Genomic DNA, 16,712 nt, shown 5'->3' with positions numbered 1-16,712 from the left:
CTAAAAGTAGGGATTTTTTTTAGTACAATAATTGGGGTGGAGAGATTCGAATTCATAATCTCTTGATCAGAGATAAGTATCAATTACTGACTCTGACTAAGCTTGCGTTGACAACTAACAATAGTTGAGCTAAGATCCTGTTGACAACTAGCGATAGAGATTAATGTCAATGATTTTCTAAATTTTATGGATAATTGCTAAAATTAAATAATCAGTGTGAAATTATTTTGTCAATAGTGATTTTGCCAATTTGAATTTAGCTCAATGGGTTAAAATACCTATTTTCGACTAAAAAATAATGAGCTCCAATTTCTATCCCCATGTATTATACTAAAAAAAAGAGTCGTTTGAACTAAAATATAAATGGTTAAAAAATACTCTTGGTTCATGTCCTTTCCCTAAAGTAACAATTTAATCCATAAACTTTAGTTTGTAATGATTTAGTCCATGTACTCTCAAATTTGTACAATTTAGTCTTTAACTTTAACTTTAGTTTGTAAGTTAAAGTTTGTAACGGTTTAGTCTTTATCGCTAAATTTTTTTTTTTGTTAAGTCTCTTATATATATAGATCGATAAACTAAAGAGAGACCAAATATGTTTATAAATGAGAAAGATTAAATTGTTATATGATAGAATTTGACACTTCATTTTAATAAAAAATTTTACCATAGGGACTAAATTGTTATAAATTTTAAACTATATAGATTAAATTGTTACAAATTAAAGTTTAGGGACTACACCGTTATTTAATAGGAGTACAAAGAATAAATCATTATAAAACTAAAGTTTGAGGTCTAAATGGTTACTTAATGAAATTACAATGACCAAAATGTGGATTGGTAAACACATTGTATTGATGTCTTATTTGAAATGTAATATTCTAAAAGGAAAATCGTGATTTTTATTATTTAAAAAAAGAAAGAAAAAACCACCTCTCTACATAACAGTCTGTAAAATTCTTGTCTCCCATTTTTTTCCGATTCCCTGTCTTGTTCGTGAATTCTTTTTTCTCTCTGCTTTCTTCTCTGTTCTTCTTCTTTGGATTGTTTTTTTTTTCTTTTCACCCATTTGAATCGATTCAGATCTCTGGTTAGTGGTTATAGTTTCGTTTTCTGCAATTACGCGCTCTCGCACTTTTTAATTTGTTCTTTTGATTTCACCCACTTGATCCAAAAATGTGCATGCGATTCTAAACGCCCGTTTTGAAGCTTGCTGCTTCGAAAGAACAAGAATCTGTAGCTTTGGGTTTCTATGTTATTTACTTGCTTTTTTAAGCGTGTTCTTGATTGATGGACACGGAGAAAAAGCAAGGCTTTGCAGGAGGATTTCTGCACCAATCAAGTCGTTACTCGGGTTTTTCATCTAATGAAAGTAGTTTCAATGGAAAATCTGAGGTACCTTCGTCTTCAATGTCGTTCCCACCTTTGGCTCCCAGTGGTAATTCCGATTGGGGTCAATCTGGCCGTGGAATCTCCACCGATTCCAGTCGATTCAGCCATGATATTAGTAGGATGCCTGACAATCCGCGGAGAAATGCTGGTCATAGACGTGCCCATTCAGAAATCCTGACCCTTCCAGATGATATTTGTTTCGATAGCGACCTTGGTATCATTGGCGGTGCTGATGGGCCTTCTCTTTCTGATGATACTGAGGAAGATTTGCTGTCGATGTACCTTGAAATGGATAAATTCAATTCGTCGACCGCTACATCTGCAAGTCAAATGGGCGATTCATCCTCCGCTGGTGTAGAAGCAGCAGCAACTTCTACAGATGATATTGCTGTTGGTTTGAAGGAGAGGCCGAGAGTTAGACATCAGCATAGCCAGTCCATGGACGGCTTTACAAACATAAAACCTGAGATGCTTGTCTCGGGGTCTGAAGAAGTCCCTGCAGCTGATGCCAAGAAAGCCATGTCAGCTGCAAAGCTTGCCGAGCTTGCGTTGATTGACCCCAAACGTGCAAAGAGGTAGATCTCCTTTGGACTCATTTCCCTTTTTGTTTAACATGAAAAGAAACTGATAGTTCACATTTCTTGGCGTATTCTTTATAGTGTATCCAGAACAGATTCTGCATGCTGTTATGTTTGCCCATTTTCTAGTCAGAATCATCGTTGCTGTACAATTTATGTATGTTGTGAAACTTACTTTGATGTTCTACCTTAATTGCGAGAAATGTACGATATTATGCTAGTGTTTTGTTTTTTTTTTTTTTTTGTCAATGTCTGACAACAGGTTAGCTTAGCTTTAAAAATATTGTTATTACTTCACCATTCTTTCTGTGTGCGTGAGATTGCAAATTTTGGACAAAACAAGTGATAGACTTTGTGGTCTTCCCTTTTTGTACAGTTTTGTTTCATACTAAATGAAAGTTTTCATATATTGGGGTGAGTAGGTATCATTTTTTTTTTTTTTTTGGTGGCATTATATCGTCTTTGTACAGTATAGTGCATTTCCTTGTAATTTTAATTTTAAGGGAACTAACTTGGTCTATTATCATGATTCTGAAAATATCAAGGTTTTGATGATTTTCTGCTTGATAAAATGGAGGACGATATTTTATGTCAAGCGATGAGTCAGCTTAGAAAATCTAACTGTATTTGATTATGGATAATGTTTTGATGCTAACTTTTTCTTAAGGGCCTGTAGTTTGTTTTCAGTATGCTCCCTCTCCATGCAAAAGCATGTTTCCTCCAATCTTTTCATGACTGAGATTGAAAAGATGTTCATATCTGTTTTCCATGTCTTTTAGTTATTGTGTTTGTGATTTCCTTTGTTGTGCAATGCATAGGATATGGGCAAACAGACAGTCTGCTGCTAGATCAAAGGAAAGAAAGATGCGGTACATTGGCGAACTTGAACGGAAAGTTCAGACTCTGCAAACGGAGGCAACGTCTTTGTCCACTCAGTTGACCCTCTTACAGGTGGATTACATATAATTAGTATGCTTATAATTTCACGTCCATGCATGGAAATTTTTTGGTGCTTATTCTATATTTTCACATCTTTTAGACTCCAACGTTCTGTTTGATCTGTACCCTACTTGAGGAGTGATATCATTTTTTATTTATTGTCTTATAATCAGAGAGATGCAAGTGGTCTCAATGCCGAGAACGGTGAACTGAAGATGCGATTGCAGACAATGGAACAACAGGTTCACCTGCAAGATGGTAATGGCCTCCTTCTCTGTGATTGCATTTTTTAGGCTACTGGCACATTTATATTTTCCTACTCTCAAATTCATCAAATCTCTCTGGTTCCCAATTATAGTAGCAAATGTATGTACTTGTTTGAAGAAATTTTTGTATGCATTATAGACACTGGTAGACGTTGGAAGTTGCTTTGTTCATACTATAGCATATGGGATTTTGCAGTGTTAAATCCATCAGGGCTTGGTACAGGAATGACTCAATTGGACATATATAAAGACATAATAAGAGTCAATACAAAGCAAATTGGATCAAGTGATGCATTAAAACATAGCTTTATAATGATTTCAGGATAAGTTGTGTCTTATTGAGAGAGGAAAAAGGAGGTGAGGTGGTATGAAGACATACTTGGGTTACACGTATCAATTTAAGAATGTGGGTAACAGCGAGATACTTGACACAGTTAGCAAATTTGGATATAATTGTAGGGAATTGATTAATAGACTTCTGGGGAGGGAAGGACTCTTTAGGCAGGAAGGTGCGAACTTCTTTATCTGGTGAATTTCGAAGTGGGAGGATGAGTTTCTATTGATATTAAAATTTTGCTTGGGTTGCATTTGGGAGATTGTTGGATTGGAGTGGTGCACTGGTGCTTCTAGTTCTAATTGAATATTCTAGTTAATGAACGGGAGTTCTCCTTGACTTGGCTCTGAGAGGTAATCAGATGTGGGAGGCAGATTTTTTACAAGATGTATTTTTCAATTACTTTTGAGTTTAGAGTTTATTATTAGTCAGACCAATATTTCTAGGTGCAACTTGCAGGGCTTCTTGCTTGTCTAGATGCAGAAAAGATGTTGCTTCATTGAAGCGAGACACATTGTTTTAAGAGGTTAAAGATGGCCTTGGTATTTTTTAATTGTGATTTTTATCCTTTGATAAAAACCATAAAATTGTATATGTATAATCAAGTATGAAAAAAGATAATCTCTGCAGAAAAAGTAAGATAGAACATAATGGTTATATAAAGGGGGAAAGAAATCACTTTTTACCCTTAAACCTCGTGATGCGAATCAATTTTTTAAGTATTGCTATTTTAACTTACAATTAGATTTTCATTTGAAGAACTGATGAGCTTTTATGTGCGTTCAATGGGTGTTACAAATAGAGGCCAAGTACTAAAATGACAGGGTTATAGACAAATCAGACACCACAGTTGGATTTTTGTCGAAATTAGTGAGTTTTTAGAGGTTTATTCTGTTAATCTTGAGCATTGTTTTACTTGGACTTAAATTTGTGTTTTGATTTGTGGGGGCTTCATTTTCAATGAAATTTGGGCTTGGAGAGACTTTTTGGTTGCATTTTGTTGGAATTAGTGGGTGAATGTAGTAATGCATGCTCAATGGCGAAAATTGTAACCCTTATTCAAGTCTAAAGATTCAACGAGGGCAAAGTAAGGGTAAATTTTGAATTTTTTCCCTTGCATAAAAAGTATGCATATGTATAAATGAAGCACTTTACCCGAAGGTATCTCTCTTGTGGGGCCATCTTTACCAGTTTTTCTCTTTTGACAGCTTTAAATGAAGCACTGAAAGAGGAAATCCAGCATTTGAAAGTATTGACTGGCCAACCAATGTCAAACGGTAGACTAATTACAAACTTTACTTCCTATGTAGCTGGCCAACAATTCTATCCAAACAATCAAACAGCGCATACTTTGTTAACTGCTCAGCAGTTTCAGCAACTTCAAATCCACTCACAGCAGCAGCAGCAGCAGCATTTTCAGTATCATCAGCTGCATCAGCTTCAGCAACAACAAATTGGGGGCATAAAAAAGAAAGGGTCAGTTTCTTCTCAAAGCTCGGAAGATAATATGTCAGACTCGAAGCCTCCTACCACTTGTTGAAAGAGCTGATCCTGATGACGACCAAGTACGTCGAGAATAGTTTATTTGTAAAGAAAAGAGATGGCTCACTGTCTTAGAACATTATGGTTAGAAGTCGATTTTAGTTGCATTTGGTACCCAGATAGCACATTCCCCTCCCTGATAAGCATGCATTTGCTTTTTTGAAGTTCATTATTTGCTGACAACAATGTGGTAGATGATTTGTTATTAGCTTGTGGATATTTCTGTTAATGATGTTATTCCTATGTTGTCATTACTTATTTATTTATTTATGAAGATTCTTTTTATTTAGCTTTTGTTTCTGCTTCTGATATGAGAAGAAACAAATACATTCTTTGTAGTTTTCTCTCTCTTCATCATCCTCAGTTTCTAGGATTTGAGACCTTCAAGTCAAAAGGTGGGCTATAGTGTGGAAATCAATCAACTGCTTAGAGGGGAACATAATAAGGACTAGAAGTTTTTATTTAGAATTTGTTCATGACCATGTTAGAGAATGACATTTAAGTTTGAGAAGAATGATTTGACTTAAATCTATTGGATGACATTATCTTGTAATGATGGAATTAAAAAAAAAAAGGAATAATCAGCAAACTTGTACATAATTTAGAATTGGCATCAGCTTTTACAAGTTTGAAAATCTGTGATGTGTATATGGAGGTCCAACTATTAAGCTAAAACTATCTTAAAATTTGAAGTATTTTATGATAGTTTAGCAAGAGAATATGTTACATAGTAAAACATTTAAACTATTTTAAAAAGTTATTTTGAAGTGTTGACTGTTTGAATTGTTTTATGATAGTTTGGTAAGAGAATATGTTACATAATGAAACATAAAAGAAATCTTAGAAGTGTTTAGAATTTATGGTAATTTCTTAAGTCGTGATCACGTCTCATGTCTTGCCTCCCAACTTAGTCACCAGTTTCATGTTTCCTTTGAATTTCATCGGTTCTAAATTCAAGTGCCTGTTCATCCCTCGAACATTTCCTTTGAGTGACTGCTGCTGTTCATCCCTCGTTCGAGTGACTGCTGCTGTTTATAGTTAAAAGTTCTTAACCAACCTTTCTCACCAAGCTATAGGAAGTTTAGATGGACAAAATCAGAACTTTGAAATTATTATTTGAATTCGAGATGACACTAAATCTAACATTCTTGGACGAGGATAAGATTATGTTAATATGCATAAGGAAAACAGGCCATGATGGCTAATTAAATTAAAGATGATCTTGTTTATGCAATAACATCAATCGACCGTTTGCTTTATTAGTAAGGATGAAACCCTTTGAGCAGATTGGCCTCAATAGTTTCCAAGCAAGCAGGATCTCATTTATTCTCATATAATCCTGCATAATTCTATACACATTTACATGACGGAGTAGCCTGGACCGCCACCGCCTTCTGGGACGCTCCACTCTATGTTTTGCTTTGGATCTTTAATATCGCAAGCCTGAAGAGAAGTGTCATTGATTACAAGTTGAACTACAGAAACAAATACATAACAGTACAGAACATTCTTTTGTTATATGAAACACCTGAAAAAGCAATACAAAACAAGATGGGATATATGGATGGAGAGAAAAATAGTTTTTTTCTGAGGCTACTTGAGAGCTTGTTAGACTTTGGTTACTAAAGAGTTCTGTAATTATCAGTTAGATGTTCATTTGGATTTGGAGCCTCTTTTGGAGGCTTGGTTTCTCCTTTTGTTGGGTTGTTTTTGGGTATGCCCTCGTACATTCCTTCATTTGTCTCAATCTAACCCGGTCTCTTATTAAAATATATATATATATATATGGGGGAGGTATTTACCACCTATAGGAATATAAAATTAACAGACCTTAACAACAAAAAAGAAGTAAAAAAGTAAAACTGTAAAAGTAAAAGTAAAAAAAAGATCTTCATCAGTAGGCCCTGTCTAAGTTTTCATTTTATTGTTACCTTTGGCTGGATAAAAATTAATTTTTGGATCTCTTAAAAGAGAGATTTCAATGATTTTTGCCAACTTAATAGTTAATACTGCCTCAGTTCCCTACTCTACCCCTCCCCCCAAAATACACACACACAATCTTGATGAAGCTTCCCAGGGGTAAAGTAAAAGGTTCAAATATGACTACCATGGCTGCATGCAGAAAACGACAGTTCCCCAACATTCATCCTACCCACATAAGCCAAAGGGAAAAGAGCTCCCTTCTTCCCTAGAAAAATGCTGGCAGGAGCTCAACACCAGAAACTGTAACAAGTATAGTTCAAATGAAGGTCCAATACACTGGGCATTACCTTGCAATGAAGACAATTTTGAGCATTAATTTGCAACTTCATCTGGTTGTTTTCATCAGGTATGTACCTATGATTCCACCCGTGGCATAAAAAAAATTAGCATTGATCAGATGAAATTTTCGTAGTATAGGACACAAGCATAGGTTCATAATGTATTACTCGTATACACGTGCAGGACAATATCTTGATTCGGGTGCAGCATATCCTGGAAAATTTACTTCCTCTGGAATCTTAGGGTCCCTTAAGCGAAGGTGGGCTGGCTGGTCATGTTCGTGATTTGTGTTGCTCCTATAGGAACATATAGTTGACATAATTTATAAATATACATTTTCAAGTATTCATCAATAGTTATAAAACCAGATAGAAGTCTGAAAAAGAGAGAAAAAAAAAAACACTCTGCCCGTGGAACAATTATCTGTCACTAACAACTATCGTTACATGGGACACTTGATTCCTCAAGCAGACAACTAAAAAGTAACCACGTTACCATCCAACTTTACCTCAGTTTCAGAACTCATAAGTACCCAACGATAACATTTGCCTTAGGAATAAGGTGTGCCCTCCCATAATGAAGTATGGTTTCTCCTATTATTTATTTTTCTCCTTTTCTTGTTTTTTGTTTTGAGGGGCAGGCGAAGGAGGAGGAATCATCCCAAGGGAGGGTATGCTAGGATCCCGAACAATATAACTATGATACTATATTGCAATATATCTGACCCTAGCCTTTTGAGAGGGCTCTTAACCTCCACACTCCCTCTATTTATAACTGCTAGTCTTCCCCTACTAACCAACATACTGAGTAATTACAATTATGTCACTACTGATTTCTCAATATCGTTCCTAATATTTCCCTGAAGGACTGGATTTTATTTCTGGCCAGTCAAAGTTATACCAAACACAAGATACAATCAGTGAAAACTGAAAAGTGAATCATTTCCTTGCATAATCTACCCATTTGTCCTCACTCGTTTAACTGAAAATACAAAAAGGAAGTTATCTAGTAAAATACCTGTGTAGTGAGGTCGGCACATCAAATGACAGAAGACTATCATGCTTTGGATAATTAATTGGAGTATGTAAACTTGCAACCTGCACCAATTAAGATTAGAAATTTAAAATAAAATATTAAGTTGTTCCTTGTTATTATGTGGGTACTTGAACAATTCTTGTTCAACAATTATTATTTAAATAATTAAGACTAAATTTACAATTTAAAGCCCTTTCCCTTCACAAAAAAATCACAGCCAGCAATTTACTCTCAAAGTGATCATGCAATCCATTATGTGCAGGCTCATTTGACTGTTTTAATATTAAATTTTCTTAGCTCTACACAACCACAAGAAAATGAACCAAGGTACGTTTGCCTTGCACCATAGTAAGGTCAGAATGAACAAAACCAAGAAAATAATAAATTTGAGTGCTAAACACAAAAACTAACGTTACATTATGGGTGTATCAAAATGCACACAAGTAAGATCAAACCAGGTTTTGAAAGAGGGACTTCTCACATCTGTAGCTTCATGGTCAGGTTTTCCATGCTTTAGTGTCAGAGGAGACCTTCCTTTAAGTACATAGCTGTAGGTGGAAAAAATAATGTCAATGAAATTGTCGCTGATCTGAAAGAACATTAGAGATTTGAACAGTCTTTGCATAAAATATAATAATAATAACAAGTGATCATAATCAGCTGAAGGTGACGATGAGGACATACTGCTCCAGGGCACTTATGGTCAATCCTGGAATAAGACCATGCTCAAATGCCTGTACCATGAAAATTAGAATATATAAGATGAAATTACAGCAATATATTAGTGCATACTTTTTATTCTCCATATATTTTAACCTCTTGGCATTCTTATATATATAAACAGTCCTTGAATAAAAATAATTATAAATAGAGTTTGAAAAATAAAGATGGGAAGAGTCGAAAACAGTTATGTACAGGTCTATAGTTCCGAGCTCGATATAGTTCTTCCCATATCCATGAATCTTTCAAACTATCCCAATATGCTTCCATTTTCAAGCCTTCATGAAGGGTGCCAAATGCAGCCTCAGCTGCCAGCATTCCTGTTTGAAATTAGGCACTCGAAGATTAGGTGTATTTAAACAATATAATTGGTACTTCCAAGAACAGAAAAAAAAAATATGACCTACTATTCTTGAAAGCTTTCAAATTTTCAACATAAACTGAATGCTTCCTGATCAAGCATATTTAGACAATAGATGAATCACAATAAGTCAGATAATTTTGAGAAGTACCTGACTTCATTGCGGTGTGTGTTCCCTTGATCTTTGGTACATTTAAAAAGCCAGCTGAACATCCAATAATTGCACCTCCCGGAAAAACTGGATATGGAACAGACTGAAATTTAAATGGCATCATATTCCTATTTGATAGTGAATGATACTTAATGAAAATGAAAGTTGAATATATTCTCTTCTGTTTCTTATCAAAAAAAAAAACAAGAAAATGAAAGTCAATAAATTCTTTGTAATATAATTTAAGTTTGATGACAGCTACTAACAACCAATTTATAGAAATCTATCTTCTTTCCATTTGCCTTAACTACCCAATATGATAAAACAGATGTAAACAATAAAAATGAACAACTTGTTTTTCTGTGTTGATTTTTTCATTTTTTATTTGCCTAATTCCCGAGATCCCTCATCAATGTAGTGCAAGTACGATGATTTCTAGCTTTCAATTGTGTACTACAATTGAGTGAAATTCCAGAAAAGAAAAAGGTTTGCACACCTGAAGACCGCCTTCATTTAACGTGCGAGCACCATATTGGACAACTGTCCCACCTTCTAGAAGTTCTTTGATGGCAGGATGATGTTTCAATTTCTAACAGAAGCAAAAATCATGTGAAGCTGAATAAATAGGTATGCTCGAGAGGTGAATGTCAATGAAAATAATACAAAAACAATGTTTTACCTGAAATTCTTCATAAGGATTCAAGAAAGGATTCTGATAATTTAAAGCAACTACGAGGCCAATAGAGATCTGTAAAATCAAGGGAAACTTGAATTAGAAATACAAGATCCAAACCAGCATATACCTCGAGAAGTCGTGTGCATAAAAATGGCTTACAAACCATAGGAACTATAAGGGAACTACATGCCAATAAACATGATTGGCATATTTGTTCTCACAACAGCCTGTAAGTTGCAGTATGCTCGGTAGTAATTGAAGTGAACTGGTTTTGTTTTGGCAAAAATGACTAGTGATTGGGCTGAAATTTACTTTTAACTAGCGACAACAATTTGGCTTCACATAAGAGACAAGTTATAATCCTCTCAGAAAAATGAGGCTTTAAATTTTAAGCTAAAAATGTAACTTCAACGCGAGCACATTTGCATGCTTACACTGGGCATATGACTTTATCGCCAACCCTTTCTCCTACTTTAATGAATAATGAAAGATAAGTTTCATGTATGCATATACGCATAAAAATTTATTTCCAGAATAGAATCACAGCATGTACTTCACTGATTACAGAAGCATTTACTCTTCATCTTGAGGAGCGGGGCAATGTCGAATGCATGTTGAACACATAAATTAAAGTGAGAAAGAAGTCATTATTATTTCATTAAATTGGATGTGGAGAGACATAAATGAGATGGGTTCAATGAGATAAAAATAATAATAATAATAATAATTTAAAAAATAATATTCTTGGCTAGAAAGAAATCAAAGGATCTTCCAAGATATAGAAAAAAAACCTTTGGACTCATTTTGTGATTATGCACGCCTCTTGTTGGGGTGGCATTCACAAGAAATTCTTTTGTAAAATAACAGATTTATCATTTAACAAAACCTCACCCAAACCTCTCCCATTAGAGATTAATTCTTTTCGTAGGGGGTAAAAAATAATGAAACAAGTAAACTAAAGATTTTTTAGATCAAAAAGAACAAGCGAGTAACTTGATGTAAATAGAAATAGTGAAAAGGGTAATGGAAAATAGAAAGGTGATGAAACAAAAATGAAAGAGTTGAGGTAGGGAAAAAAATTATAACCCAAAAATTTCTTGGCCAGTTCCAATTTTTAGTGAGATTGATTTTGAACAAAAGGTGCAAAACAATGTCCAAAACCTTGCAATATATGCATTAGTTTTTTCTTCCATATATACATAAGCAATAGTGTTTTTGTATGTTTGCAGTTTGCTTATCCACAAAAAAAATAAAATAAAATAAAATAAAAATTTGCAGTTTGAAGTCTAATTTACTTGAGAAATAACAATCAACCATCCATGTCATCTTGTTATTCTTGTGTCGCATAGCTTATAAAATTAAAATAAAAAAAAGTTTTATTGTGTGTCATACAATGTATATTTTTTTAGGATAAGAAACAAACTCACCTTACATAGGTATTATAGACAATAAATTACAAAAATAAAATCATGTACTACCTGCCTGTCCTTCATGTGGTACAGAAATGAGCCCCCATATGTCTTTTGATTCAAAGGCCAACCCAAAGTATGAAGCACAGCTCCTGGATTATGCTTGTCCTCATTTATTTCCCACACCTGAGTATATCATACACATTTAAGAATCTATTTATACATGATGATCTCTTATCAAAAAAATTTATACACGATGATCTGGAAGAATGCGCAGATATATGAAATTATATGGAATTACATTACCGAGATCCACCAAATCAAACCCTTTGCGGTTTTTTGAATGGAAGTGATTTCATGTTTCTTATAAAAGAAAAAAACTGCTGAGATTATCATGGTAGTAAACAGACCTGCCTATTTAAAAAGAGGAAAATGATTTGCAAGATGACAATAGCAGGATGTTTCATAGAGATATAACCGTTAGGCCATTACACAAATTAGGGTTATACATTGTCCAAGTAATCAACTAAACCAAGCCAGGTAACAAAAATAGCTTTCAACAAAAAGTTCCAATGCTTTCACTCTGTCAAATCTGGCTTTTAACACCGCTCAAATAGATAGGAGGAAAACAATCGTTCACGTGCATTTGAATTCTTGATACACCGATCAACTCTCAAAAGGAAAAGAGACTAACGTTCAATGGTACCTCTTTAATTCCCAAAGCATAAGTCTGATGCTGAGCGTTTACTTTCTCCCTCAAGCTGTATTTCTTCATTATTTTCTGTTTCATGGTATAAAGAAACAAAAAAGGCAGATACCATTATAAGGTGAAATCATGAAAATTTGATCATATCCAGCTCATGCAGAAGCATATTATTCATGAAACCTCTGATAATGATCCTCGACACCCCTCAGCCAGAAGCATTATGCGCCCTATATAGAAGAAAAGGACATTACACATTCGTTTAATATTATCGTTGAAACAGAGAAATGAGAAAGAGAGATAACCTTTCAATTCCACACCAAGTTGAAAATTCTCCTTCTTTGAACCATCTTTTGCTACTCCCATGTCATTAGTTCTAATACCAACAACTGTATCTGCTGTATCATATAATACCTGAAAATTCCACCATGTAACTTGAGAATATCATCATCCAAGAGCGTGTTAAGTGTTGAGAAGAAAGGACTTAAATGAGTACTTCACTCGCAGCAAAGCCTGGATATACTTCTACTCCCAACTCTTCAGCTTTCATTCCCATCCAACGAACCAACTGACTTAAACTACAAAAAGAAGGGCGGAAAAAGCATGTACTTAAAGCAGCCCATTCAGAGAAAAAAATTAATTAAAAGAAAGTAATAATCTACAATGCTTTTGGCAAGTGGGGAGTGTAATGAAATAAAAAATCTTCTCCCCCACATCCAAATAATAATAAAAAGAAATGTTATATTCAATGGGGAGATTTCAATTTCCATTAATTTAGAAATTATAAAATCTTAATCTCCTCACTGGTGCCCTCTCTGCAAGCAGCACAGTGAGTCTATTGGCCATATTTTTGTCTCCTGTGACATTGCCACAATATTATGGGCAAAAATTTTGAACCTTTTTTATTGGTCGGTTGCTCTCCCCACTGATATGCTCCTTTTGCTAGCATCTACCCTCATCAGCCACCCTTTCAAGCATGAGAAAAGATGCTTTTGGCTTCACTTCATTCGGGCTCTCTGGACCTTATGGATAGAAAGAAACCAGTGGATTTTTCAAGCTAAGGAATGCTATCATAACCTTATTTTTTAATCCATAGTTTATTTAGTTATCACTTGGTGTAAATGCTCTTCTATCTTTCAGCACTGTAGTTTTGTTTCATTATTATCCAATTGGAGGGCTTTTTTGTAACCCAATCTTGGGTTCTCTCCCCACTCTTGTAATCTTTCTCTCTTATTTCATATATCAATGAAATCGTTTTTTTTTCAAAAAAAAAAAAGAGTAAAATCTTAACAAAGCTTTTACTCCCTTTGGAAAGTCTTAATCATACAATGACATAATCTTTAATTAATTGAAAAGGATGGTGATTTAAAGAAAAACACCCTTTCCTTTCCCTTCAACCAAATTGGTGAAGCCAGCATACGGGGAATAACTAAAGTGCTGATCATATTGTATACGGTGATATAAAATTAATATTGTATTCAAATTCTAGATGGCTAGAGACTTGATTCGATACATGTTTAGTAAGTACCTTATCACATAGTTTCCTTCATTATTAAAGGGGCAAGGAAGTGAAATGGCACGATTTTTTGTTAGAAACCAAAAATTATCAGAAGTTACTGGAACACTGATTGGTGCCTGCAAATAATTGACAGAAAACATATTAAATATAGAATGAAGGAGAAAAGTGATTGTTGCTTAGAAGTTTTTACTATGCTAAATAGGGATCTATAGCTTCTAATTCCAGGTAGAAAATAGAAAATTAGTTAAAAGCATGTTTTAACATTCACTTGTTGGAAACTCTCAAGGCAAAGACTTCCTTATATCTCATAGATGCAAGTGTAATTATTTTATTCATATCAAAACAAGCTTTTTCTGTTATAAGAAACTAACTTTTAGGAGTGGAAGTACAACGACGCCATACAAAAAAACAAGCCCACAGCACCTAGAGGACTCAATTTTATAAAAAATGACTCCAACTATTTTTCTCTTTTTTTTCTTGTTTTTTTTCCTATTCTTAACAAAAGGTCACCCCAAGGGTGTTTAAGAATCAAAAAAGAATTTTAAGAAGGAGCTGTTATCTTCTAAGAAAATCAATTTGGAGGTGTGTTTTTAGGTAGTCAGAAGATTATTCAATTGGTGGTTGATTGGTTTCAAGGAAGCACAAGAGACCATAGGGCAGGGCTTTTATGTATCAACTGTTTCTTTTTCTTTCAAGGAGAGCAAGAGTTTTTTTCATTCTTCGTAGTTAAAACTTCAATTTTGGTTTATGGTTGGGGAGATTATTTTGGTTTTCGAAGGCAAAAGTGCTCTTTGGAAAGAAAGATTCAGCTTTTTCTATTTTTAGTGAAATATTCAGTATACATCATACATTTATAAGTTTAATTGAATTGCTATAAAAGAGAAACTGAAAAGATAAATAAATAAACCTCATCCTCCTTCCATGTGGGGATTAGTTCATCCAATGCTCGGGGTTCAAAAACATTTCCAGATAGGATGTGAGCGCCTATTGAGAAACAATAGGATGGTTAGACGGAACGACATAGCAAAAAAAATCCATAAGAATTGAGGAAAATAAATCTCCATGACCAAAATGGTTTCAAGAGAAGGCATAGTTGCTTCGGATAGGGAATAAAAGAAAAATAAATCATTGCTAGCAACATCCAAATGAACTTTCGCTTTCAATAATAATCAGGTGCATTATGAAAAGAATCCCACTGACATACTTCATCATAACATCCCTAAGTTGTGGCACTGTCCTTCAGACATTCCCTAAATCTTCTCCAGTTCAATTGCTTATTCTCTCGAGTCCAAGTAGATAAAGCTCAACCACATTGCTAAAATACCATTCAAAATGTAAAGTTCAGATGGAACCCAGATTCCAGAACTTTCCTCCACTTAACTGTTGCAGGAACTACTACAATGGCTGTTCTGTACAAACCTGACGGGACCAAGATTCTCAAATTACATCAAAATTCAGAATTTAATCCATGCATGCAACGGCACAGCAGTAAAATTAAGATCCAGTGGCAATTTTACATACTACGAATGGTCCAGAAAAAGAGAGCAAGAGTAGGAATCAACAGTTAGACAAGTCAATTATCTCAGTAACCGCTAATCTAAACACAATTGCACACAGTTTACATCTACGGTATCCATCTGAGTATAATCAAGCGGCTTACCAACTTCAGCGCCTTTCTCCACCACACAAACCGATAAATCAGCACCCTTCTCCCGGCACATCTGCTTCAACCGGATCGCCGCAGATAGCCCTGCAGGTCCTGCTCCAACCACAACGACATCATATTCTATAGACTCTCGTTCCGGCTCACTGCTGAATCTCCTCAACATACCCACGTAACTCCGACCTGTGTTTCTTCTGTAACCTCTTATATTACAACATTTCAGCCAATCCCCAGTTGAAAATAAGGTTTTAGATTTACCATGGCACCCGGGAAAGCTGGAATACCGATGCCGACGACAATGTGATGAATACCCAGATGCAGAATTTGTGGGGTCTGTCTCATTCGATTGTTTCCGAGTGAATTCAGATAGAAGAGAGAGTGATTTCGAAGTTGAAGCATTGGCGCGTAGGTAATATAATGAACAAGAGGATGTAGAAGAAGAAAGGGATTTCGAAGGAGACTTGAATTTGGAGAAAATTGAACGAAAGAAAGGCATGATTATTGAAGAAGCAAGTCGAATGATCAATGGCGAAGTCTGTTCATTGAAATTGGACACAAAATGGCAAAGCTTTGTACAGTAGAGACGTGAAGTAATTTTTTCTTTTTTCTCTTCTTTTTATTTTCTTCCTAATTCTTGGATAAGATTGAATTGTGATAATATAACAACTATCCAATCTTGATCTTCCATTGAAAAAAAAAAGGAAAGGAAAAAGAACAGATATTATAAAATATATATATATAAAGAACATCTAATTAAATTTATAATATATCATATCTATCCTCGTAATTTTTTGAAAATTTGTCACATGTTGAAGTCATGACCCATTGGTCATTATTTTAAAATATTTCTCCAATCATTAAAGAACGGCAGGAATTTTATGTTCATCCCAACCTAACTCAAGTGTACAAAAAACCTTAATACATCTCAAAATTCATTGCTTCGATCCCTGTTTGTTAAACTACAAAAAAAATTATAAATTTTTATAGGTAAGAAAGAGAGTATTTGTTTTTATTTTTTTATTTTTTGTTGTAAAACTATATAATATTTTTTTAATCCAACATATGGGACAAAATTCGAACCTTCTTAAATCACTCGACTCCCTTACTATAATTGTACAACACGTCATAGATAGTTATATGTTTTTTCTTTTTGTAATAATAC

The 16,712-nt window shown here is 34.5% G+C and overlaps 2 protein-coding genes across 5 annotated transcripts; one reads left to right on the top strand and one right to left on the bottom strand.

Moving 5' to 3' along the window:
• Window positions 1-955: 955 nt before the first annotated feature.
• LOC111009256 (putative transcription factor PosF21) lies at window positions 956-5,340 on the top strand. 2 transcript variants are annotated; one of them, XM_022282290.2, is made up of 4 exons: window positions 956-1,967; window positions 2,789-2,921; window positions 3,083-3,167; window positions 4,820-5,340. In XM_022282290.2, the coding sequence occupies exons 1-4, from the start codon at window positions 1,291-1,293 to the stop codon at window positions 5,047-5,049; spliced, it is 1,125 nt and encodes a 374-aa protein (XP_022137982.1). In that variant the 5' UTR covers window positions 956-1,290; the 3' UTR covers window positions 5,050-5,340. The 2 variants fall into 2 exon arrangements, with proteins under 2 accessions (XP_022137982.1, XP_022137981.1); XM_022282289.2 differs by having other exon boundaries at window positions 957-1,967; window positions 4,718-5,340.
• An 890-nt stretch (window positions 5,341-6,230) lies between these two features.
• Window positions 6,231-16,146, bottom strand: ETFQO (electron-transfer flavoprotein:ubiquinone oxidoreductase). Of its 3 annotated transcripts, XM_088123825.1 has the most exons (19): window positions 15,809-16,146; window positions 15,548-15,733; window positions 14,795-14,871; window positions 13,897-14,003; window positions 12,865-12,946; window positions 12,674-12,782; window positions 12,552-12,598; window positions 12,360-12,446; window positions 11,735-11,851; window positions 10,260-10,328; window positions 10,077-10,169; window positions 9,581-9,683; window positions 9,264-9,388; window positions 9,033-9,082; window positions 8,830-8,896; window positions 8,331-8,410; window positions 7,481-7,609; window positions 7,322-7,388; window positions 6,231-6,494 (listed from the first exon to the last, which is right to left on the bottom strand). In XM_088123825.1, exons 1-19 carry the CDS (start codon window positions 16,044-16,046, stop codon window positions 6,411-6,413), a joined length of 1,917 nt encoding a protein of 638 aa, XP_087979951.1. In that variant the 5' UTR covers window positions 16,047-16,146; the 3' UTR covers window positions 6,231-6,410. The 3 variants fall into 3 exon arrangements, with proteins under 3 accessions (XP_087979951.1, XP_087979950.1, XP_022137932.1); XM_088123824.1 differs by having other exon boundaries at window positions 15,548-16,145; XM_022282240.2 differs by having other exon boundaries at window positions 12,372-12,446; window positions 15,548-16,144.
• Window positions 16,147-16,712: the final 566 nt, after the last annotated feature.

This window comes from Momordica charantia (genome assembly GCF_013281855.1).
Source record: "Momordica charantia cultivar OHB3-1 chromosome 5 unlocalized genomic scaffold, Mcharantia_2.0 BLBB01000005.1, whole genome shotgun sequence".
NCBI classification, from domain to species: Eukaryota; Viridiplantae; Streptophyta; class Magnoliopsida; order Cucurbitales; family Cucurbitaceae; genus Momordica; species Momordica charantia.
This window is presented reverse-complemented; position numbering and strand designations above follow the sequence as displayed.

Bases quoted from the DNA above. Each gene is read 5' to 3' on its own strand.
- LOC111009256 (XM_022282289.2), top strand. From the start codon at position 1,291: ATGGACACGGAGAAAAAGCAAGGCTTTGCAGGAGGATTTCTGCACCAA. The intron at 1,968-2,788 runs GTAGATCTCCTT...TGCAATGCATAG, and splicing joins GACCCCAAACGTGCAAAGAG to GATATGGGCAAACAGACAGT. The intron at 3,168-4,717 runs GTAATGGCCTCC...CTCTTTTGACAG, and splicing joins ACAGGTTCACCTGCAAGATG to CTTTAAATGAAGCACTGAAA.
- ETFQO (XM_088123824.1), bottom strand. From the start codon at position 16,046: ATGCCTTTCTTTCGTTCAATTTTCTCCAAATTCAAGTCTCCTTCGAAA. The intron at 12,599-12,673 runs GTTATCTCTCTT...TCTTCTATATAG, and splicing joins ACTTGGTGTGGAATTGAAAG to GGCGCATAATGCTTCTGGCT. The intron at 9,083-9,263 runs GTACATAACTGT...TTCATGGTACAG, and splicing joins GAGCTCGGAACTATAGACCT to GCATTTGAGCATGGTCTTAT.